The sequence below is a fragment of the Stegodyphus dumicola genome, chromosome 4 (genome assembly GCF_044657685.1).
Source record: "Stegodyphus dumicola isolate Sdum_Otavi_A_Nest chromosome 4, ASM4465768v1".
Classification (NCBI taxonomy): domain Eukaryota; kingdom Metazoa; phylum Arthropoda; class Arachnida; order Araneae; family Eresidae; genus Stegodyphus; species Stegodyphus dumicola.
Window position 1 is genome coordinate 82,364,517 of NC_140771.1, and position 25,503 is coordinate 82,390,019.

A 25,503-nucleotide genomic window follows, 5' to 3' on the forward strand; every position below is an offset into this window, starting at 1 on the left:
GGCCAAAACCTTTCCCTAACAAAATGTAATAACGCTTGAGGACCAGCATGAAAATTTTTCAAATGATAATGAATAAATAGCTTGGTAAGCTTATGATTTTTTGGCAATAAAATTTGATGTTTAGAATCATGATTGATTGTGGCATGAGTTAAGCGACCGCCCACACGTAATATATCTTTTCCATCTAAAAATGGATTTAAAGTTTTTACCTGACTGTTGATTACTCTCTGATTTTGAAGTGATTTAATCTCCTCTGCAAATTCTATTACCTGAACCATTTTTATCAAGTGCATTCCGCATCTTGATATTCCGTGCTACTAATGGGGCCTGTTTTCTTCACTGGACCTTTCAGATCGGACAGAAACCTGAAAATAAGACTTAAAATTCTAATTAGTTTAACATAATTATTTGTTAATTCAAAAAAGGTATTCCAAACCAAGTTTAAATTGCAGTTCAAATTAACATCTAAAGGTTTTTTAAATTCATCCTGATAAGCAGGAGAATCTATGAGAGTCTTGTCAAGTTCAAATAAAGAAGCATCACTAAGTTCGTTCTGTTCAGGACCATTCCACCACAAGGAAGATGTCACAAGTTCATGAGGATAAGCACCACGAGAAATCAGATCTGCTATTTGCTGATGATACGTGCTTCCAGTGTCGCGGCTCTACTAGTCTTTGGATTTTGAAGACTTTATTTGCAACAAAGGTCTTCAAAAGATAAGGAGAAGTGTTCAACCATGACAGTACTATCGTTGAATCAGTGCACAGAATGATGTCATCTAAATGTATCTTCAATGAGTTGCTAACTTTCGAAATCAGATGAGCCAATAACAAACATGCACAAAGTTCCAATCTTGGAATAGATAAAGTTTTCAATGGAGCCACACGAGATTTGCTGGCTAGTAGATGAGATGACGAGCCGTGATCTTCATCGACACAAATCAAGTAGACAACTGCAGCATAAGCGGTTTCCGAAGCATCTGCATATCCAATGAGTGAAATCTTGCTTGGATGATTGGAGAGGATGCAACGATTAATTTTTATGGTTTCAACAGCCTTTAAGTTTGAAACTATCTGTTGCCATTCGTGAGCAATAATTGCAAAAAGTGGTTCATCCCAACTCAGTTTTTGAACCCATAATTTTTGTAAAAATATCTTGGCTTTGGTGATTACCGGACCAATCAGTTCTAAAGGATCATAAAGTCTGGCAATTGTCGATAAAATGTCTCTTTTAGTATATGATGATTTCTCCTCGATTGAGACTTTAAAGCTGAATTCATCCTTCTGAGAATTCCATGTAATGCCTAAAGCTTTAACCACATTATCACTTTTAGAGGAGAATGAAAGCTCAGAGCTTGTAAGAGGGCTATCCAACAGTTAAGGAAAATTAGAGTTCCATTTGTGCAAAGTCATTCCACAACTATGAAAAAGCTGTATAAGCTGATTTTTCAATTCCCTTGCTGAGTCTAAGTTTGATGAACCAGAGATGACATCATCAACATAACAGTCTGACAAGACAGCTTTGGCAGCTTCAGGATATTTATGCATTTTGTCATATGCAACTTGCTTTATGCATCTAATGGCTAAAAATGGAGCACTTTTAGCACCATAAGTCACCGTTTTGAGTCTATATGTCACAGGTGAGTCGCTAAGGTTTCTCTTCCATAAGATTCGAAGTAAGTCTCTTTGGGATTCATCAACTAAAATTTGCCAGTACATTTTTTGTATATCCACAATAACTGCAACTTGATGTTTTTTAAATCTTACAAGAATATCAAAAGTATCTTCTTGGACTGCTCCCGTTAAAAGTAAATCATTCAAACTTAATCCATTTGAGCTTGGGGCACTAGCATTAAACACAACTCTTAATTTTGTACTTGACTTCTCTGGTCTATATACTCCATGATGGGGGAGGTAATATAGAAGTTCCGGTTTTGAATTATCATCGACCCTTTCCATATGGTCCAAATTTTCATATTCTGTTATGAAATCTTGATATAAATATTGAATGTAGTGTTTTTGCTAAGACGTTTAACTAATTGATTGAGTCTAATGTTGGCTAAGTGCTTTGAATCTCCTAATTGTTCGTCTTTCATAGGCATTTTTACAATAAATCTGCCATCTTCATTTCGTCTGTAAGTGTCTTTGAAATGTTGTTTACAGAATTCTTCTTCTTAGCTAAGCATTGGCTTATCTTCACCCATATTTTCCACTAACCAAAATTTTTCTACCATTCTATCAATATTATCAACATTACCGATAAGTCCAAAATAATTCTGACAATTTTCAAGGGATGTTTTCAAAGAACCAGTAGCTATATAACCAAACACAGAATTTCTGAAAACGAGTGATTTTGTAGAAGATTTAAATTGGCCATTAATAAAAATGTCAAAATATTTGCTCCTAAAAGCAGATCTATACTAGATGGAGTTGCAAATTCTGGATCAGCCAAACTTGATGTATTAGGAATATCTATATTTTCAATATTTAACTTTGTAGAAGGTACTAAATCTGTTATCTTATTTACAACTAAAAAATTTAATGAAGCAGAGAACAAATTATTTCCATTAAAAATAGAAGCGTACGAGATTTAATGTTTGAAATTTGCCCATTTAAACTAGAAATGGAAATATTTATTCTTTCCTTTTTTAAATTTGCACGCTCACAGAATTCATTTGTAACAAAATTTGACATCGATCCTGAGTCAAGAATTGCCCTTGCTTTAACGAATTGGCCATAAATATTTCTAACCCAAACAATCGCAGTTGAAAGGAGAACAGTTTTATTTTTCGAAAAAAGACACACCCATAAGGCTTTTTGTGTTGATTTATTGCTATTCAAAACAGCCTCATTTTTGCGGTTCTCTGGGGAGGGCGTGGTTTCACTTTGCTTTCCCCCACTTCTTGCAGAGGACATGGATCCATCATTCCGATGAAGAAGTGAATTATGTTTTAATTTGCAAACCGAGTAAAAGTGTCTAGACTGACAGGAAGTTACTTTATGATTTGAATGTAAAGAATTAATGCTCAAAGAAAGCTTTTTAATCATTTCGTATCGTTCCATTGGATTTAATGCTAGAAATGTTTCACATTTAAAAATTGCGTGATTATCTTTGTAAACCGGGACACATAAATTTCTTCTTCTTCTTCTTTTTGTCACTAACGATCGAACCTTATTTGGAGGAATGTTTTGTTTTTGCAAATACAGTTTTGTTTTGCATATTTTCTAACATCTGGCATCACTTTTGAAGAGATGTCATGAAAGAATCCCATTCACATAAATCATTACTATTTAATGACATTTCAAATTGCTTACGTGATTCTTTATCTATTTTATTGAGAATAATATTAATCAGCAAAGCTTCGTTTAATTTATCCATATTTAATTCTATAACTTTTAATGCTCTTAAATGTTTCTGAACTTTTATCAATTAATGAGTGTAAATCTTTAGGATTTTCATGAACTATTTTTTCAATAGAAAGTAATTCATTGATATGATAATTTACAATCAGTCTCTTATTATCATATCTTTCTTCAAGTGCCTTAAATAAGGATGAAAATGTATCATCTATTGTTTGTATCTGCTTTGCATCACCAATTAAACAAGATTATAAATAAAACAATTTCTGAGAATCTGTTAATTGTCTATTAGATGAAATTAAAGCTACAAATTGGTTTTTAAATAACTTATTTGCATACTCATCATTTGCATTCTTACTACATAATGAAGTATAAAGACATTTCAGGCTTACCTGAACATCGGTAATATCCATCTCGATTTCTTCAAAAGTAGCTTCGATGTCTGATATTTCTTCATCTTTGCACACTTTGTAATAATCCAAGCGAAGTTCATCAATTTGTTTATTTAACTTGTGAACTTTTTCTTGCAATACTTCTATTTGTTCGAAACCAAAATCATCACTTTTTCCACTGACAGACGACTTTAATTTCGTTATTTGTGATTTAATTCCACCACGTTTTCTGTTCAACGTAGTTATGTTTTCATTAGCCATTTTTTATTCTAATTAGCTCAGGCTCGACATTGACCAATGTTTTGAGGTCGCTGGTTAGACTCTATACTATAGACAACTTTACAATAACAACAACAATTTTATTTCGTGGACTGTATCATAACTAAAATCTAAATTGAAAATGATAAATTCCCGACCATACGGTATCAAAACATGTATGCTACGCTAGGAGTTCGAATCTTAACTAACTAAAATTGCGCAGAAACAATGCGCTGTACATCATATTGCCACGTAGGAGGCAACAGTACCTGCTTGTGCATTGAAGATAAAACATTCTTTATTTCAGCAATGGCAGCATACTATTTTTAAATAGCTGAATTTGTCAATTAAAATTGAAAGATAAATATTATCAAATGCCAACAGTCTAGGAATAAAAATGTTTCATTTCAGTCAGTGGCAGCAATGCTGACTTTTAACTCACTGAGTTTGTTAATCAAAAATTCATTAAATTAATACAAAAATGCAGATTTAAAAATTTTTTTGTTTAGGTGCACATTTTAAAGTAGAGGAAAATGTGTATTCAGAATTTGGTGGCTCTAGATACCACCAATTTTCCACAGTGTGAGGAATATACAAACGGACGTTTCATTATTTATTAATAGAAATAAGTCACCATTCCTTTTTTTAAGGGGGGTTAAAAAATCATCATATTGCACTAATGTTGTTTTGCTAATATATAAGTACTTAAAAGTGATATTCATTCCTTTTTTATTAGTGAGATGGAGAAGCAAACTTAAACGTTTTTTAACCTTCTAAAACCAGGCTTAAATTCTCATAATATAACCTTTAGGATGGTGTGATCCAAAAAACTGTTTCCCCCTCCTTTACTGTTCCCTAATGAGAAAAGTCATTAGGGTGGTCATTTGTCCCCTCCATAGATGCAGTAAAATTTACATGTTCGTCTCACGCTGGACAATAGTCTGGAATAAGTTACTATATTTGCGATTTTTTCGAGGTTTATTTTGATTTAATTTAAACTAAACTGCATTTATTTATTAAAAGCAAAATGTATACAATGTTTATATAACATTTACTAATTCTGATCAATCTCTGTAGTAATTTGTGAATTCTTTGGTTTTACTAGAAATTAGGGAAAGAGAACAGAACATGACAAAATATAACAAATATGAACTAGCTTTATATGCCTGCAGGTCGGAATGCAATACTTGATAATTTATTTTCATTAATAAAATAACAGTAATGAATAATTTAATGAAATAATAATAATGAATTCATTAATAATATTCATTACTGTTAGATGTTTAGAATATGATATCATTACTATTAGATTTTGAGATGAACTTATACCAATAATAAAGCTTTAAAACCTTTTTTTTTTTTTCATAATTATGTTATTGTAATATAAAAAAGAAAATCAGAGATATATTAGTTGCGTTTGATTTTATAATTTTAACAAATATTACTTCGGACTATCGGGCAAAGGAGGTATATCTGTAGAGAGAATTTTCTTTATAAAACTGGATTTTGTTTGCGTTAGCAGTTAAAAAATTCTCCGAATACCCATATATGCAATCCATTTTATAGCTGCAATGTGAAGTCTGATGAGATAATTTCTTAAATCTTTGCATTTTCGTTGATTTTTTCCTTGATTTTAAACGAAATGGATATACATATACATAATAAAATAATAAATACAAAATAAATAAACATAATAAGTTTTCTAATTTATTTTAAAAAGATTAATCTTTCATACTTTCAAAAGAATAAGGGCATACAGGGTATTCACATTTACAGTGTAGGAAATATGTTTTTCATATTTCTCTCAGTGATCAAAACGATTACCCAGGAATATTTTCAAAGCAAAATTAAGAAAATTGTTTCCGTCAAATTTTTCATAAAGTATCCTCTTATGTGTCTTTTTGTTAAAGTGCGAAATCTTCTCTTTGGCAGAATAAAGAATCAGAATGATGAACAGAGCGGAATAAATGCATGAGAAATAATTCCATAGTGCTGCAATTCCATGTAAAATCGTAAAATGAAACATTGAAAAATCCATGTAAAACTCTAATATGAAACATTGGAGAAAACTGCAATATAGTTTATTCACAATCACCTAAAATTTCTAATTTATGTATTGCTGAATGATAAACATAGGTTAGAAAATTAAATCGGTTATTTCAATCATTTTTCTTGGCTGAACACTGGTAGTTTTCTCGGGTTCGAATCACAGGCTTAATGGGCGCTTTCATGGTTTTTGTCATAACGTCGGTATAAGCCAGCTTTACTGAGCAAGTCCTTGATGAAGGCATCCCTCCCCTTATACAGATAGCTGTCGAGTGCTTCAGTGTAATCCAGTGAACAAACCAAATAAAGCCAATCAAATCCAAAGAACAGGTTGGTTACATGTGGATTTTTCCATTTTATTTACTTAAGAATGAATGAAAATGACAAAAGGATAAATGTGAGAAAGTTGCATGCATAATAGTAGAAGTTTGAACGCAGTTAACATTACTGAACAGTTTTATGACCTCGGCATCAAGAAAGGCCAAAGTAACATCTTATTAGATTTAAGCTTCAAGTGTAAAGCAGGCCCTAAAAAGGTAGTTTTGCCTACTTTGTAAAATGAGCTTTAGAAACATTAAATCTTGAACAGAGTGCAAGATCGCTGAATTTGAAACATAATATAAAAATATATGCATCTTTAGCAAATGTTATTAGCCAAGTGAAAAACCTTTTTATTTATTTTACGGAGTTTATCATAACAAAGAAATGCTTATTGCTTACTCGAGGTTGACAAAGCAAGCTAAGATTAATTTTTAGAGTCATTAGGTTATTTTGATACTGGAGACTTGAAAAATGAGCAATGCCCTCCTCTGGGCTCGAAACTGGACCTCTCGAAATATGCGCGAAGTGTGCTAACCATGACATCGCGAAGGCATGCTGGAAGGAGGTAGAAAATACCTTATATACTTGCCCTTTTAGTGGGTGGCAGGGGATTAGGAGACCCAATAGTTAAATCGCAGTGGTGAGGAACCGCCATCCATCACCTTTTAGTTCGTGCACCACTATAGAGTCATTAGGTTATTTTTTGAAGCAGAAGACATGAAAAAATGTGCAATGCCTTCGTCGGGACAGGAATCTGGATCTCTTGAAATACTCACAAAGTCTGCTAACCGTTACACCACGAAGGCATGCAGAAAGGAGGGAGAAAATATCTGATAAGTTGCCTCAAAATATGAATGCCTTTGTGGAGGAATCCACCAGATGAAAGAGCAGTAAAATCCCTAAACACTGGTAGTTCGACCTGGATTAAAATCCAGACGAACATGAGAAATTTCGTGGCTTTTTTAATGTATTATTTGAATATGAGAGAGTTTCCCTTAGAAAGTCTTCCATGATAACATCTCTACCCATAGAGAGATAGCCCTCGAGTTGCTTTTCTGAATTAATTAATGTAACCTTAGTCGAGGACATTTGGAGAGAAAGCGGTTTACAATCGCGTTACACATGGGGGGTATCCTATGGAGCCTGTTTATTCGCTTTTATTGAACCTATATTGAACTGTCTGTTACCAAATGGAATTGTCAATAGTTTTGTCTGCATAACAACTGAGTGTAGCTATGTAACTACTATTTGCTGAAAAGTGATGTTTCGTGAAAGACTGACGGAACTGGCTCACATTCACGTTTTTAACGGAAAAACTACGAAAAGGATCATACAGATAGCTCATCCACCGGTATCTAAACCGAGTTGTTTTCACATGAAAAATTCAGAGTTATATATTCAATGTTACGTTCGTTGTGATCATCTGAGTGTAGTTTCTTTTTTTTCAATTTTTGGCCCTTATAAAAAGGCTTAATAGAGACATGCTCTATTAAATTCTGATTATTTTATTTTCTGATGTAAGATTAGTAATTTTTTGTTTTGTTTTTGCTATTATAGGAAGGTGCTTTCATTTAATTAACTATTGCTGTTTTTTTTTTTTTTTTTTTTTTATACTGTTTTTCTGAAATGACGTGTGATAAGCTTCAAAACAGTTTATGCAGAGTGCTACATCATATGCTTTACATATGACAGTTGATCTCTGCTGTAAACCTTTTGCAGAACAAACAGCACATCTTCGTCTTTTCTTTGTATCAAAAGGGAAATGGGAGCATAGATACTTGTATCGTTTTTTCGACTTGATGGAGACAGTGTATGAGCTTGAAGATCAGAATAATGAATCAGCTCTCTAATCAAATTCATGCGAAAAACTTTGTGATTCTTTTCGATATTGCTTATTTTGCTTAGAACATACACGCACTGTTAGGTCTAGATGAAAAAATAGTTTTTTCATCCACTTCAAAGTTCTTCTGCCAAAAGTATAACTATGGCCATGTGATCGCTTAAATCAACATAGTACATATTTTTGTTGTAGCATGTTATGATCTCGGGCTTTGTCTGCTCATCGGCTATAACCATTAGATTGTGCATATTTGACAGCATGAAAACGTCACACTTTTCTTTCCAGTGTAGAGCTGTCATCCCATTTGTGAAACATACAGTGGTTTCTCCTCTATTCAATTTTCCTTTGCTTACATCTTTTGGGAAATGCTCCCTATTTGGATGAATAGTTCCACATGAATTTATTTTATTTTCATTTAATAAATGAGAAGTTCTGGCGAGGAAAAGAAATTGTCCATAAATAATTTATGGCCTTTGTCTCTAATAGTGCCTCTCATTTCTTTAACGACATTATAAGATGCTGAGAAATTGGGATCCTTAGAATTTATCTTTCCCAAGGTAAACTTCCATATCATAGGTGTACCCTACCTTATCAGCGATCTTGTATAATTTTATACCCCACTGCTTGCGTTTTTTGGGGATATACTGTCTAAATATTATTCGCCCTTTAAATTTGACAATAATTTCGTCTGTCGCAAGTTCTTCTGCAGGGCTGTAAATCTGTTTCTAAGCTGTTTTTAAATGATCAAAAACTTTTCGAATTTTCCACAGTCTGTCATAATTTATAATTTTATTAAATTTTTCTGTATTGTTTTCAAAATGCAAAAATTTTAAAATTATTAAAAATCTGTGTCTTGACATTACCTTATGAAAAATTGGTGTGTCAATTAAATCATCCGTGGACCAATAATCTCGAATGCTGTCCTTTTCAACATGTCCCATGAGTAAGACTAATCCAAAAAATTTCTGAAGCTCATCAGATGTAATTGGCGTCCAGTCGGTTTCATGCTTTCTTTTTCCGCTTATATCTGGCCGCAACTCTAAGATTTCTGAAGCGTATTGATTAGTTTCTATAGTTAACATTTTAAACAATTCACCTGAAAAGTATAACTTAAAAAATCAACAGCAAGATGAATTCCTGAAAATTCAGTTTTTATGCTAGGTTTACCAGTAAAGGCCAATATGTTTGCTTTGTCATGCTCACTTGGCTGTCTCCATTCAAATAAATTATTATCATTGCTTTTGAAGTTATCGGCAACTTCATCTTCATTAAAAGATTGATAAAAACATATTTCTTCTGTATCTGAACAGTCCGAATATGTATCAGCAAAAGCTTCCTCTTCTAAATCTCTTAGCAACTTATTAATTTTGTCCTGACTGAGACCTTTGAAACGAGGTTCCATTATAAGAAGTGAATAAGAGCGCGAGTTACACAGAAATCACAAGATTCATCTGCATTTACTCTTAGTTTGGTTCTCTTAAAAATAATTGTTCACAAATGTACACTGCTCAAAAAAAAAGGGGGGACAGTTCGATATCTCCCGTTCTACTGGGCCGATTGACAAAATTCAAATTACGTTTTTCATGTCTCAAAAGCACGACTTAGGATATATATTAGATTTATATATAGCACTATTCTAACATATGTATTTTGACACAAAATCAGACTTTTTCTGAAATAACATACCAATTTTTTTACATATTTCGATTCTACAACTTCAAATTATGCCAAACTGCCAAGTTTTGTAAAAATTGTACAAGTAGTTTTTAAAAAATTAGCTCTCAAAAGTTTTAGCTCCTCAATGTTAATTGCATTTGGCATATATTTATTAATACTGCTTTTTTTATTAAACTTTTTTTATTCTTCCTTTAACATTTCGAAACTTAGGTTCATTCCAAATTCAGCCATTTTTTGTTTTATTTTTTAAATAATTTTTATAAATTTTTCGAAAAAAAAATTTCTTTATAACCTATAAAATTTTTGCCATCATCATTTATGGAAGCGTAAAGTAGGTGTAGTTAGTTCTAAGCATACGTGCAAAAAATTAGAGTTTTTTATTCAAAATTCTCTAAGATATACACAAATTTACATATTTTCGCGTATTGAAATTCGGCATCTTTTTTTTTGAGTGATAATAACGCCAAATGTGGTTTATGAATTTTTGTTACAGTGAATTGCCACAGCTATTTTTAGCCTTAAATTTCAAATAAATTTTTACGGAGAATTAATTATATGAAATTTTTTCCCTCAGTGATGCATAATAAATATTTATTAATACTATATGTAAAGCTATTTTTTTTAATTATAGATGATATTATTCAAATTTTTATTTATTTTTTAAAATTTCTTTCTCTCTTCCTTTTTAAAAATATTTGTAAGAGTAAATTTTTACCTTCGGCGTGTTATTGTCTGCTACTTTACTTTGCATTTAAATTTAATTGTCTAAAACTGAGAAAGTTCGTTTGATGTTTCACAATGTTTTTAAGCAAACAGGATGTTGAAAGTTTGGGTCATGTCCCAGCTTTAAAAAAAATATATATATATATATATATATATAAATATATAAATAAGTTTTTATATAAATCCTCTTAAAGAATGTTTAAGTAGTAATTTTCTCTTGTGTTGTAGATTATATAAAAAACATGTCCTTTAATTTTGAAATTATTACGCTTAAAAACTCTAAATAATACAATTTAGATTGTTTGCACCCGATATAAAAATTGGGCCACTCCGTAGTACAGGATAAGCGTTGCTTGAGTGGTTTATTTCTTTCTCATTTATCAAAATCTTTTAATTCAAATATTTATCCTTTGAACTTTGCTTTAAAACTTTATTTATAGTTAAAATGTCTAAAAAATGAAAAAGCTATCTTCAGCTGAAACGCATTTGATGCAACGAATATTTTAAAAAATTTGACAAGAATGCCAAATTTATGGAAGTGTAATACAGTCAAAAGTCGTTAATCCGGACGCGTCGGGACTTCGGCGATTCCGGATTATAGATCATCAGTTTAAATCTTGTAAGATGGCATGCAGAAATTCTAAAATTAAAAATATGAAACCGTAATTTATGAAATAAAGAACAATTATGATCTAAAGGGTATTAAATTTACAAAAAAAAAAAGCTTAATATTTATTTGTTTATTTTATTAAACATTTCTTTCAATGTAAGTTGTTTAAGTTGCTTCTTTTTATGTGATAATACTTTCTCTTTAATTCTATAAAAAGACATAATTTCTTGTTCAGTTACAAAGTTCCGCTGTTCAAGACCCGTAATTGCTGTGCCGAGAATGCCGACTAACTTGTCAATCGAAATTTTTTCGTTTTCACTAAACTCTCTGTTACCTTCTTCATGTCTTTATCCATTTTTTGCAGCAATTCCACTTTTTGTTTGATGGACATCGAAACGTACTTTCGTTGTGTAGATCCTTTGGGAGCTCCAGCATCGGAAATTCTATTTGACATAATCGAAAGTTCAAGTTTACTTTTATAAAATTGCTTTTACAGTCTGAAAAAAGTAATAAGCCGGATCCAGTTCGAAGATTAAGGAATAACGCAATCATCAACATCAACTGAAATAAATAATTAGATAATTTTAGCTCATACTGTCCATTATACATTAAACATGCACGCAAAAACGTATTCTGCACTTGCGCACACACATATGCGCAGTTGTAAAGGTCTTACGCTCACGCGTAAACACCTATGCGCATGTGTCAACGCGGCGCATGCGCAGAAAGTTTTTAGTTTTGAGGTCCGGATTATAGATCATTCCGGATTATGGGTGTCCGAATTAACGACTTTTGACTGTAATTTGAAAAATCTTAATTTTCTTGTGTCAGCACTGAAAACAAATGTAGAAGTAAAGAAGAAAATTAGAGGGGGAAAAAGCATAAATTTAAAAGGAATCTACTTCAAGGAAGTTGGGTGTTCAAAGAGAAAACATTCGGCCGTACACACCAGAAAACAGCAGCAATTGAGTTAGTACTAACAGAAAAGACAAAAACCATATCATTGCATTTTAAATTGAAGAGAGACTGGTTTTCGACTATATGTTTGTATAAATTTAAATTACGTCATAGAGCATCATATCGTATCATAAACGGAACATCACATGATTTCTCAGTCGAATTATTTGAAGATTCAGGAATTAATATTCTTGGGAATATGTGCTAAAGAAGTAATGTTCTCGGAAGATTAAAGAAGTGTTTAAATCCAATGATATTAGGTTTGACTTACAAGCTCAGGTATCAAAACGATTCTGCAGTTGCCCAAGTATTTGACTTGTAAATGGCTGAGAATTAGTGGATGACTTTTAATCTAACGTTTAATCTTTTTGACATGGAAGGGACAAAAGGAGTATGACATCTACTTTTAGAGGCATGTCAAAAACAAATCTCTACAAGCCTTCTCTTCCATGTTGTGCATTCAGACAGAAAGTTGCATCAGCACAAATTCTTGATTACTTTATTAACATACAGTGAATATATACTAAATCTTTTACTTAAGCTTCAGTAATTTGGAATTTTTGACGGAATTATTGTCGGAACTAGGATTTCGAAGATAAGTCAAATTGAATATTTCAATAATCCAATAAATTCAAGGTCTAATTTTAAATATTTTATTTTCGGAGGGAGGGGAAATGTTTTCAGTTTGTCCATTATTCTAAGTATACTTGCATCGATTACCCCCCCTCATAAAAGCGAAAATTTTACACATGGAGTACTTATAACGCATAACTTCAAATTAAAATTTAATAATATACAGGGTAGTTATAATTAAGTTCTACTTTGAAATGGTCATAAAAGGCAAACTACTGGACCAAATGTTATCAAACTTGGTAATCGTGTAAAGGAGTTCATGGGAATTTTTTTTCCGTGAAAAAAAGAAAATTCGAAACCTCACCACCAGGGGAGAAATGGTGCTGTATGTAAGATTGTTAAATGAAATAAGGGTCGAAACCTAACTTAACCTTTTGTTACTAGTTTTAACATGTTGTATACCCTAAAGAAACTTTGAACTAAGCAAATTACCATTTAAAGGCATAAAAGTCGAGTGCACCATCTGTGTAAGGGAGAAATTCGTCCGTGAAAATTGCGAATTGGCAATTAGAAAATGTGAGATCGCAAATCAATTGCAAAAGTGCGTACAATCTGGAAATCGTTTTCTTACAGATTGCTAATTTATAATTTTTGAAGCCTGAATTCAGCTCTAAAGCATGAAGATACTGATTCAAAACGCTTTTAATCAATTTGGGCCAAAAAAATCCCTCATGTTATCTACCTAGTTTCATTGCATTCTCCTACTGCATTCCATTGCATAGCAGTCATTCCACACTGTTTGGTGTGAAATGAGAGCTAGTTTCACAACTGAACCATTTTTATTTGAAGAGCAGTCGACAGCTGGACCACTGTGACTGCAGCTCGCTTAGAGTCAATGTTAAAATGTTTCCTGACACATGAGCTGCAGTAATGTGGGTTTATGTAGGGCTGGGCCCCACCTCACATGTGTCGCACAGTTACTTAGGCAATATTTCGCGAATCAACATTTTATAGGCCGACTTTTCCCCACTTCTTGGCCATCTTGGTCACCAGACCTCAACCCCTGTGACTTTTGGCTATGGGGTTATCTCAGAAGCATTGTTTATGGTGGTAATCTAAACAGTTTTGCAGAAATGAAAAATGGGATACACTGACATGTCCGTAACATTCCTCCTGATACGCTAAGAGCTGCTGTTGAGAATGCAGTAACAGGATTTAACTTGCTTTCGGAAAATACTGAACGCTACATTGAACATGCTTTGTAACATGTTTTAGAAATGATTAAACACATTTAAAACTGATGTCTTCATGTCTTATTTCATTTAACAATATTGCATACAGCGCCATTTCCCCCTGGTGGCGTTTTTGAACTCTTTTTTTTTTTTTTTTTTTCCTGTGGAAAATAAATTCCTATAACCTCCTTTACACTATTACCAAGTTTGATAACATTTGGTATGGTAGTTTTCCTTTTATGACCAGTAGTTTATTATTTTCAAAGTGGAACTTTAATAATAACCACCATGTAAATTAAACTTTAAAAGTTTGACAGTTTGGTTCAAGTCCAAGCTTTAAATATATATATATAAATTTTTATATTAATCCTCTTAGAAAGAATATTTTAAGAAGCTAATTTTTCTCTCACGTTATAGATTGTATAAAAAAAAAACATGATCTTTAATATGATTTAGATTGTTTCAGCCGATATAAGAATCGGGTTGCTGGGTGGTACAGAATAAACTCTGATTGTTTTATTTCTTTGTCATTTAGCAAAAAATCTTTTAATTAAAATATTTATCCTTTGGACTTTGCTTTAAACTTTATTTATAGTTAAAATGCTTAGAAAATGAAAAGCTGTCTTCAACTGAAACACAGTTGATATAATTGATATTAAAAAAAAAAAAAAAAAAAAGACAATAATGCAGAATTTATGGAAGTGTAACAATCGAAAAATCTTAATTTTCTTTTGGTGAGCACTGAAAATAAATGTAGAAGGATGAAATGTAGGGAGAAAAGGAAGCGAAAATTTGAAGGGGATTTTCGCTGTCAGAAATACCAAGGTGTTTTAAAAAGTTGGATGCGTTTGAATATACTTTCAGAATACTTCAAGGAATTTGAGTTTGCAAAGCGAAAACACTTGGACGTAGGATCATTTCTATAGTATGATTAGCGAGTTCACTTACACTAGCAAATACCATTAATTGAGCTTGTGCTAAAGCAAAAGACAAACTATATCATTGCAGATTAAAGTGAAAAGCGACTGGTTTTTGACTATATGTTTGTATAAATTTAAATTATGTTATAGAACATCATATAATCATAAACAGAGAATCCCATGATTTCTTAGTCGAATTATTTGAATATTCATGAATTTATCCAGTGATGTATGTGGATGTCACCTAAAGACGTTTTCCCTCTTGATGAAACCAGTCTTTCCTTTCATCTCATGCCTTAAAATGCTTAGCCTCTAAAGACTGATGAAGGCTCAGACCAAGTACTGATCAAATGGATTAAATTGGATCATTAAGTTACGGCAAAGTATGGCTATCTGCCCTAAAAGGCCTTCGTGAAGAACTTTCTAAGGGAAACAAGCTGGTATACACATTACAATGAGAAAAACCATGAAAATGCCCATGCAACCAGCCCGTTTTCGAACCCTGGAGCGAACTACCAGTGTTCAGCGACTTTACCGCTCAGCCCTTACTGGCTTTATGGAATGGAAGGCGATACATTTATTTAAAATAAATGTCAGAAATACCAAGATGTTTTGAAAAGTTGGATGCTTTTTAATATACTTGCAGAATGCCTGAAGAAAAAAAGCAAGCCATTCAGAAGTAAAAAATAAATTTTTGCATAAAATTTAGTATTTTTTTTTTTTTTTAATTTAAAGTTTTTTTTATCTTATGATATTTGAAACTAAATGTAGATTTACATTAAGAAACTAAATGTAGGATGATAAATTTGTGTAAAGCAATGAGCATAATGTTAAAGCTATTTAAAGTAATATATGCAAGTCATCCTAAGTTAAAATGTCTGTTATACATCTTTCTCATTTATACATCTTTTCTGAATAGAACATTGAAAGGCATGTTAACTGTGCTTTACTGTATTTTCTCTTTTAATATATTCAGTTTTCAGATGCATCGTAGTCTGAGACACAAAGTATTCTTCTGAAAGAAACGCAATTCAAATAAATAAAATAAAATCATGGAAAATTTATAATTATAAATATATTTAAAATGCTCAATTCGAATGAAAAAATAGTAAATTTGAAGAGACAATGCAACACAAACAATTAAAATAAAAGTCTAAATATTTAAAAATTACCTAAAATAATAACCGTGACAAAAAAATTATAAAGAAAACTCTTTGAAAAAAAAAATAAATGATGCACCTTATATTTAAACGACGCGGCTTGAATGAGTAAATAGAAATTTTTAAAACAGTTATTCGAAAGAAACCATGCAACTTAAAGAATTAAAATGAAATTCGAAAAAGGAAAACAAAAATATTTAAAATTATAACATAAAAAATATAATATAAAGAACGTTATTTGAAAGAAAGAATGTTGTGACTTTTTTCCCTCTCATGGAAAAGGAAAATAGGTTGCCATATATTAAGAAATTCGCCAAATGAACTCTTCTTGGCGCAAACTGAAAAAGTGACAACGTAAATTTGTGAATTTCTCCGTAAATTTCGCACGAAATTTTACAAAATTGCATATTTGGGCATAATTTGAGTCGTACAATCGAAATATGTAAAAAAATTGGCATGTTATTTCAGAAAAAGTCCAATTTTGTGTCAAAATACCTATGTTAGAATAGTGCTATGTATAAACGTAATATATATCGTAAGTCACGCTTTCGAGACATGAAGAACGCAATTTGAATTTTGTCAATCGACCCAGTAGAACGGGAGATATAGAACAATGCTCATACGAAATCAAAAAATAAGGTTGCATATTTTTTCTTACATTTTAGTATTATGTTTGTCCAATGGGTTGAAATCTAAATAATTATTTGTATTTATATGGGCTTGCAATACTTTCAGTTTCATTTGGAATGAGTTTTTTTACCTTGAAGGTGCATGTTTTAAGTTATTTAAATGAGCAGTCAAATCTAACAAAAATGATAAATCTGGAAGCTAGTTAGCATTACAAGATTTTGCTTTCAATCCTAAAAAATTTGATTTCATTAAGTATGTTATAAAATCGTTTAACATCTCACATGCGACTAAGACACCTCATTTCTATTAAAGTATACAGTATCAGCATCAATGTTTTCAAGAAATTCCTTCTTGAAATTGGCCTTCCACCCATGTTGAATGCGAATTTCAAATTCCAATCACAACGCTATATTAGTGCATCATCGGGGTGAATCTTGATAATTTTTCTTGAGCTACAAGTTGCATACTTCTGCTGTTAATAATAACTGCAATATCTGTGAGAAATATAAGCCGTTGAGTCCATGCATTTACCCTACAGCAATCTTTGTCACAAATAACAAACAAAATACCTTTATATATATATATATATATATACACATTTATATATTATACATTGTTTATGTATATAATTTATAATAAGAAAACTTTCCATATACCATCTCCAAGGAACACATATTTTGAATATATATATAGTTTTGTTTTAATTTGAGAAATGAAAGCCATTGAATTGTTGTTTCATGAAAGAAAATAAAATTTATTGAAATTTAAATACAAGGTATTTCTGTTTGATAATACCATCAGCTTTCTTAATATTAACTCAAAAAGTTTAAAAAAAAAAAGGTAAAGCATTTAGATGGCTCTTTGAATTTCTTATAACCTGATATTAATATTTTTAAAATTTTATATTAAATTTTTTTCCATGATGTAAATACATTTCGAAATTTTGCTTAATGTTTCATAAACTGATATTTTAGATCCTAGTTTTATTGGGTGGCCCAGGATAAACCTAACTGGACATACTTCATTTGCTTTCTGTTCAGTTTATCTTGGGCCATCTGGTGTTATATTTGTTCATTGAATTTGTATGATAATTTTTTTTTCAATGTTTTTTGTTACAGCAAATAAAAGTTGGATTCATCCACCTGAGGCTCTTCAAAATGGCCATGTTGCATATTTAGTGAAGGTAAAGTAATAGAATGTATCTGAGAAGTACAAGTATAAATATTTCATTTGTGTTAAAGCGTAAATACTAGTAATAAAAAACTGGAAAGGTATATTAATTTCACATTTGATTTATAAGTTGCTACTTTGATTGTCAGTTATACAAATTATTTATTTTCAAGTCTTTATATTTTGATTTGAATTGTAATTCCAGTTAATTGTGGATATAATATGCTAATCACCCATCATTAATCATATTACCAGATTACCAAGCAAGAAAAGTGAATACAAAAATAATGTCAATAAAAAAATTGTGGAAATAAATTTAGAACATGCATAATCACCTAATAACCTAATCACCTTAGTTGAAGTGTTACCAAACTTTCAGAATGTGCCAAATTCTGGCAACCATGCACATAATAATTTTTCAATCGAGCAGTGTGTCCATTTTCATATGCTTCCTTTTTATTATATTCCAAGTTTCAGCAGTTTATATAGATAAACTGTGATAATTTTTTACCTAATAACTCAGTTTTAAAATATGCACTTTTGAAGTAACTGTGGTAAAATTTCTGCAGGAACATAGTGCACAGAGTAAAATGTCTCTGTTACAGTGTTGCATGGGAATGGGTTAGTTGCATAGAAGATGAATATTTTGTGTACAGCAATAGGATGTGTTTGGTAGATAGCTGGTGTTCAGTGCCAAGTTTGTGCAATTTCTGATGATTTTTTAAATGAAAACATATCACTATGCACGGAGGGGGGAGACATCACAAACATATACAGATAGAATTCACAAAAATGTGTTTTTCTTAATCATATTATATTATTGTTATTTAGTAATCCTGTAATCAATTCCTATAATGTCAAGGTGATCTGTAATTATCTAATAAATATCAGGTGTGTAATAAATAATATGTTTTAGTCTCCTTTTAACATTTTTGTTTTTAACCTTTTCATAATTTTTATTTGAGTTTTCAAAACTTTCATTTATTTTTTTTTTTCATTTATAGGAGAAAATATTAATTCTATAATTTTCTGTTGATTGGAATGTCAGATTCTTAGATGGCACTCCCATTTTTGATATGAGCTGTTATTTAAGCTTTATTTGGATCTTTTCTGTTAAAAAAAAATTACCAAACAATTTTTGGTACTTACCTTTTAATGGAGAAGGATTGGCTAACTTTGGCAGTAATTTGATACAATTACTTTTTCATTATTTTGGGTTGACAGTGTTTGGCAAATGCTTTGAAGACTTTTTTTTTTTTTTTTTAACCTTAAGCTACAATCTTTTGCTGCCACACAAACTCTGCTAAGTATGACTTTTAAATGGTGCCTTGTTGTATGCCTATGTTCCTTGTTCCACCATTTTTAAGAACCCTATACTTGTCCCAATATTTGGCATACAAACTTTTGAACATGTATCCACAAAATTGAATTTTTGGTTCACATTTTAAGAAGTTCAAAACCAGCTTTTTAGAATTCTTTTAGAATAGGCAGCACATAGTCAGTATAAATAGTCATTCCCTTTTTTTTTTTTTTTTTTTAATTTTATTTTCCAGGTATTCTTAAAACTTAGCAATGTCACGTGGTTGCAGTAATGATTACTTTGTGTTATGGTGCCAAAATTGCCAATTGTATACTTTTTTTTTTTTTTTTTTCCCTAAGTTTTGGCTTTTTTTTAAAAAAAGATGTATGTGCCAAAGTACTAGTCATTCTTTTATTCTAATTTATATAGATTTACATGGAAACTACGTATTTGAGCAATCTTAGCATATATTATTGCCTATTGGCTGCTTTTAAATTAAATGTTTTGATTATAACAGAATTGTGTTTTCCTGTGAATAAAAAATATTTATAATTATATCATTCCATTTTAATTCTTTTTTTATTGAAATAACTTACCTATCAATATTTCTTACTATATTGAGTGGTTTCCTATAAAACTAACATTAATCTAAAGGTGCATTTTGCAAAATTCTAAACCTTTTTACTTTTTTCCTATAATATTTGCAATTAGATTTTTTGAAAAATCATGTTATGAAAAAATGTTAAACTTGTATCTTTCAATCTTTCAATGAGATATTACATTATATATTAATTAATCCAGTTTATGTATTTTTGTCACATTATTTACATTTGATTTTAGTAATACTAAAGAAAATAATATAAACTCAAGCTTCAAATAATTAAAATACTGAAATCTTTTCAATACCATATTTGCAACAGGTATGTAAGTGAAATTTGTTCATAGGCTGCATAAAACTGCTTTGGGGACTGTCAGTTTGAGACCACTGCTGTAAATTTCTCGCTGCTAACCTTTCCGGGGGAGAATTAAGCAATAAGAAATATTAAAATAATATTTTTAGAAGTCCGTGACTCTTAATTATATTGCATAGGTTATCTGAAATCACTTTTGAAAATCATTTATTGCTAACTTTTATGTTTATGATTCGAGATACCATTCATCATCTAAAGCAGTTTTTCTCAACTGCTGGTCTGCGAACTGCCACCAGTCCGCGAAATATCCAGCTATCTGTCCAAAAATTGTGCCAATGGGTCAAATTTTTAAACCTACTGTTCCGCGAGAACGTACTGAAATATTTTACCGGTCCTTGGAGTAAATCCAGTTGAGAAACTCTGATCTAAAGCACTTGTCATTCAGATAACTTCTACGTGAACTGAATTAAGTGTTTGTGACTTTAGAATCTACTATAATACTGCATCTTTATCATATATGCTACTTAAAAAAAAATCTCATTTGTTAAAAACTTTAACCGAGTTTCTGAAATTTGTATTAAGGAAATGTGTTTCCCCCCCTGGATCTGGAGATCTAAATTATGACACCCAGACTACACTAACCATCTAATTGATGCGGGCTTTTGCTGAGAAAGCTTTAATTTCCCAAAACTGCCATGAGAAAGATGTATTTTCATGATTTTAATATAAAATGTCTCTGGTATACCTGGATTTTTGTACTTTTATATTTCAAAATGCATGTATGTGTACTTAGAAAATATCCTTGGCCATAAATGAAAGGAGATTAATTTTTCTATTTCTATTTTTATTATCTTGCATATATTTTCCCTTTTGCATTTTTAGTTTTCGAGTTTGTACTACTATGATCATTTTTATTTTGAATTGTTTAGATATTGTGTTAAACCTCTCATACAAGGATGTAATTATTAATATTGTTGAGCAATGGCCATGCTTTGACTCCAATTTACTTTTAACTTTAGATGCTTTAAGTTTGTGAAAATTTGTTTTTAACTTTTGCCTCTTATTAAGTTTCTTTATGTATATATGGTCAACAGTCTTTAATCCGGACTCGTCGGGACTTTGGCGATTCCGGATTATAGATCATCAATTTAAATCTGGTAAGATGGCATGCAGAAATTATAAAATTAAAAATATGAAACCATAATATATGAAATAAAGAGCAATTATGATCTAAAGGGTATCAAAATTTACAAAAAAAAAAAAAAGGCTTAATATTTATTTGTTTACTTTATTAAACATTTCTTTCAATTCGCGCATGCATAAAGCATACATTACGCATAGTCGAAATTGTTGAGAATCGAGCATTTAATTAATATTATGTGCAGTTTCAGTGGCATCATTGTTTTATTGTTTTATTATGTTCTATGCGACTGGCATCACTGTTATTTTTGTCATTCTAAAAGTTGTCATGTAAACAATAAGACGTACGTAAGTTCTCTTTACTTTTTTTGTTAATAAAGTTCAAAATTTAATTAGCCATCACTCTGTTTGTTATTTTTATAACCGAAATTAGAAAATTGCAACCAGAAAACTATTTGATGTGTATTCATGATATTTATAATGACGAGGAATTTGATTTAAATCATATCATAGACAAAGTACATCGAGATGAAATACTACATTTAGTAAGGAATTATAAGCCGAATAAAATAAAAAACATCTGCCCTGAAGATAAGGATAGTGCTGACAAATCAACTTCCAGTTAATTGCGCGTCACGACATCCCCCCCCCCTCGCAGAGCAGCCTGAAATTGATAAACAGATTTTGGAGTGTTTAGAGAAACAAAGATATGCCTTTATCCATTTTTTGTATCAATTCCACTTTTTGTTTGATGGACATAAAAAAGGCTTTCGTTTTGTAGATCCTTTGGCAGCTCCAGAATCGGAAATTCTTTTTGACATAATCGAAAGTTCAAGCTTACATTTTATAAAATTGCTCTAACAGTCTACAAAAAATAATAAGCTGGATCCAATTAGAAGATTAAAGTACAACGCAGTCTGCAACATTAACTGAAATAGATAATTAGATAATTTTAGCTTAGCTTATACTGTCCATTATACATGAAATGTGCATCCGTAAACGTATTATGTGCATGCGTAAATGCATATGCGCATGTGTAAAGGTATTATGCGTTTATGCATGCGCAGAAAGTTTGTAGCTTTGAGGTCCAGATTATATATCATTTCGGATTATGGACGTCCGGATTAAAGACTTTTGACTGTATATATATATATGTTGTATGATCTTAAAACACAATTTTCAGAATTAAACTTCCTACACATGGGTTCACTCTTCTTAGATACTTCTAATAAATTTATATTAGGAGATAATATAATCAATATTTCTTTAGTATATATATATATATATATATATACTGTTGAGCCAAAACATTATGACTATCCCCACATTTTTCAATGAATTCATCTGGATGACTGTAGGGCACATGATTAAGTGTGAATAGTATTTAACTGCTGTTGGAAAGGGTAATGAATCATTCTTGTGCTTACTTTCATGAGTGATTTTAAAGGCTGTTGATTTAAGCAAATTTAATAGAGGACAGATTGTAATGGCCCGAGGACTTGAAACGAGTATTTCCAAAACTGCACGACTGGTAAGTTGTTCATGATCTGCCATTGCTAGTATATATGCAAAGTGGGTAAAACACTGAGACATCAAGGTGCTACAGTAGACACCAAGGTGTTGGACATCCACATGTCTTTAAAAAAAAAAGGATGTCGGTAACTATCCTTCTTAGTGCAGCAAAATCGGTGCCCGATAGCGGCTCCGCTGACAGCCCAATATAATGCAGGCTTAAGTGCAACCGTTTTGGAATACACAGTTCCGCGGACACTGTTTGATATTGGGTTGTGCAGCAAACGTCCGACACATGTGTCTCTGTTGACCAAGTGTCATTGTCAACTATGAATACAGTTGACCTACGAACATTGAGACTGGTCAGATAAATCACAATTTCTCATTCATAACATGGATGGTTGTGCCAGGATATGCCATCTTCCAGACAAAAAATTACTCTCCTCCCTGTATAGTAAGGCTGTGTGGCTGTGTGGGTATTATGCTTTGGGGGATGTTCTCATGGGCGACTCTAGAATCCTTAATTGTGGTAGAACCGACCATCTAAAAACTATCCGAACTATCTGATAATAAACTGCAAGATAACTGTGGATAGTGTCTTATCTTTCCAATTTGCAAATAGAATCTACCAACAAGATGTACCCTGTGTCACAAGATTTGAATTGTGTTGGAGTTGTTCAAGGAGCATAAGAATGAATTTCAGTTAATGCCCTGGCCACCTAACTATTCAAATCTTAACTGGTAGAGCACACCAAGATTTTGTGGTGTTCATGTCAAGGCAAGTTCCAATTGTTTTGTAGGCCAAAGGTTCCACAATGCATTATTGAGTTGATGGTCATAATGTTTTGGCTCTTCAGTGTATATACAGCCTTGCTGAGGCAGAAGGTCAACTGAAGTTTTACTTATTAATTTTTTTCATGTATTTTAGAAATTGATATGTAAGTATAAAATCTAAGCAGAATGCAACATAATAAATCACTATTTTAAAATAAAATTCACAACAGACCTTTTTTTTTTTTTTTTTTTTGAGGGATTGAAATATCAAATACATTTTAACATTAAAATATAAACCTAAAACAATTATATAGCTTCTTCATCTTCATGTGAGCACTTTTTATGGTGATTAATGTTATAACAATTTGTATAACATGAAAATGAAGCATATGCGTAAGGAATTTATTATTTTTGATACTTGTAGTAAACTTTTTATTACTAATGTAACAAAATAACATATTATACAGTACAAAGCCCAAAATCCAGACGTCCAATATCCGGAATGATCTAAAATCCAGACCAACCACCACCGTTTTTCTTGTAGGCTTTACGCATGCACATTTGATTCCCCCCTCCGCACGTAATGAAACATGTAGAGCGTTCCGATTCTTAATTTCACTTCGACACTCAATAAAAGACTTTTTTATTGAAGAAACAAGCATTTTAGCATAAATTTGTACGATCAGTAATTTGGCTCCATTGCTGTATATCTGCTTGGCACACATCTCAAACCGAAACATTCCACATGAGTAATGACTCATGTAATGATGCCTAAACAATTTTTTTTATGTTAGTAATTGAATAATAAAGGAGTATGGTAACCTTTTATGTTGACATTATCCTTGGCGATTATTATAGATTTAAGTTAATGCTCTAAAAATGTTGATGAGGAAAAATTTTGAAAAAATTTCTTTCCATATGCTAAAAGTAGATTTTGTTAATGATACTCATAGACCCAAAAATTATATTTAGAGCTATTTGAATTAAGAATAACTGATTTGTTATTCACATAAACCCAGAACCAGTGTCAGGGCTCGTATGGCCGCACCGGAGAATTTAGGACCCTCAGAGACTGCATTAGGCAGTAAGATATCCAGTGCTGGCCCTCAATAAGGCTTAAGTATATGTGGGAATATATTTATTCAGAACTCTGATAAGCCTTAAGCATGTGCAAGAAATAGACATAAATATAATAAATAAATAAACTAATACAATTCAGGCTTAATTGTGTGCTTAATCAGTGCGCAACAGAAGCAAGATAAAATTTAATGGAAGAACATGCCATTAGTCGCCAGGCTCATGATGCATAGCCAAATATCTATAGTGAATGATAGCAAAATTTGATTATGATAGCCGCAAATTTTAAGGTTTTCGGATATCACAAAACAAAGGTGAAATTTTCCAATTAACAGATTTTGTATTTGTAAAGAAATGTGGAGAAGCGGTAATAAATGAAGATGATGTAGAAGTTTTTCATTGTGATGACAATGCTTCTCAATCATCAATCGATCAATGAAGGGCGAAATCTGTAGTGTGGTTCTCTAGGTCCAGAAAATACCATTACCAATGTGAAGAAAGTGACAGAAAAATTACTGAAAACGAAAAAATTTTGGTTGACAAGTTAGTCAGAATTTTCGACGCTGCAGTTACAGAACTTCAACAATGTAACTAAACAAGAGATTATGTTTGTCTACAGAATTAAAGAGAAAGTATTAGCACAAAAAACAAAGCAACTTAAACAACTTACATTGAAAGAAATGTTGAATGAGGTAAACAAATAAACATTAAGCTTTTTTTTTTGTAAATTTTGATACCCTTTAGATCATAAATACGTCATTATCTCATAAATCACGACTTCATATTTTTAGTTTTATAATTTTAACATGCTATCTTACTAGATTTAAACTGATTATCTAATATCCGGAATCGCCGAAGTCCCGGCGAGTCCGTATTTCAAACTTTGTACTGTATAACTGTGAATGGATAATATGCATCTTT

General features: G+C 31.4%; 1 protein-coding gene across 2 annotated transcripts in view; it reads left to right on the forward strand.

Moving 5' to 3' along the window:
* LOC118192356 (PTB domain-containing engulfment adapter protein 1-like) overlaps positions 1 to 25,503 on the forward strand; it is a 77,003-nt gene that overhangs the window by 11,684 nt on the left and 39,816 nt on the right. For both annotated transcript variants that reach the window (XM_035363302.2, XM_035363301.2), the window contains exon 3: positions 17,817 to 17,881. In XM_035363302.2, coding sequence (XP_035219193.1) covers positions 17,817 to 17,881 — 65 coding nt within the window. The remainder of the gene's footprint in view (positions 1 to 17,816; positions 17,882 to 25,503) is intronic.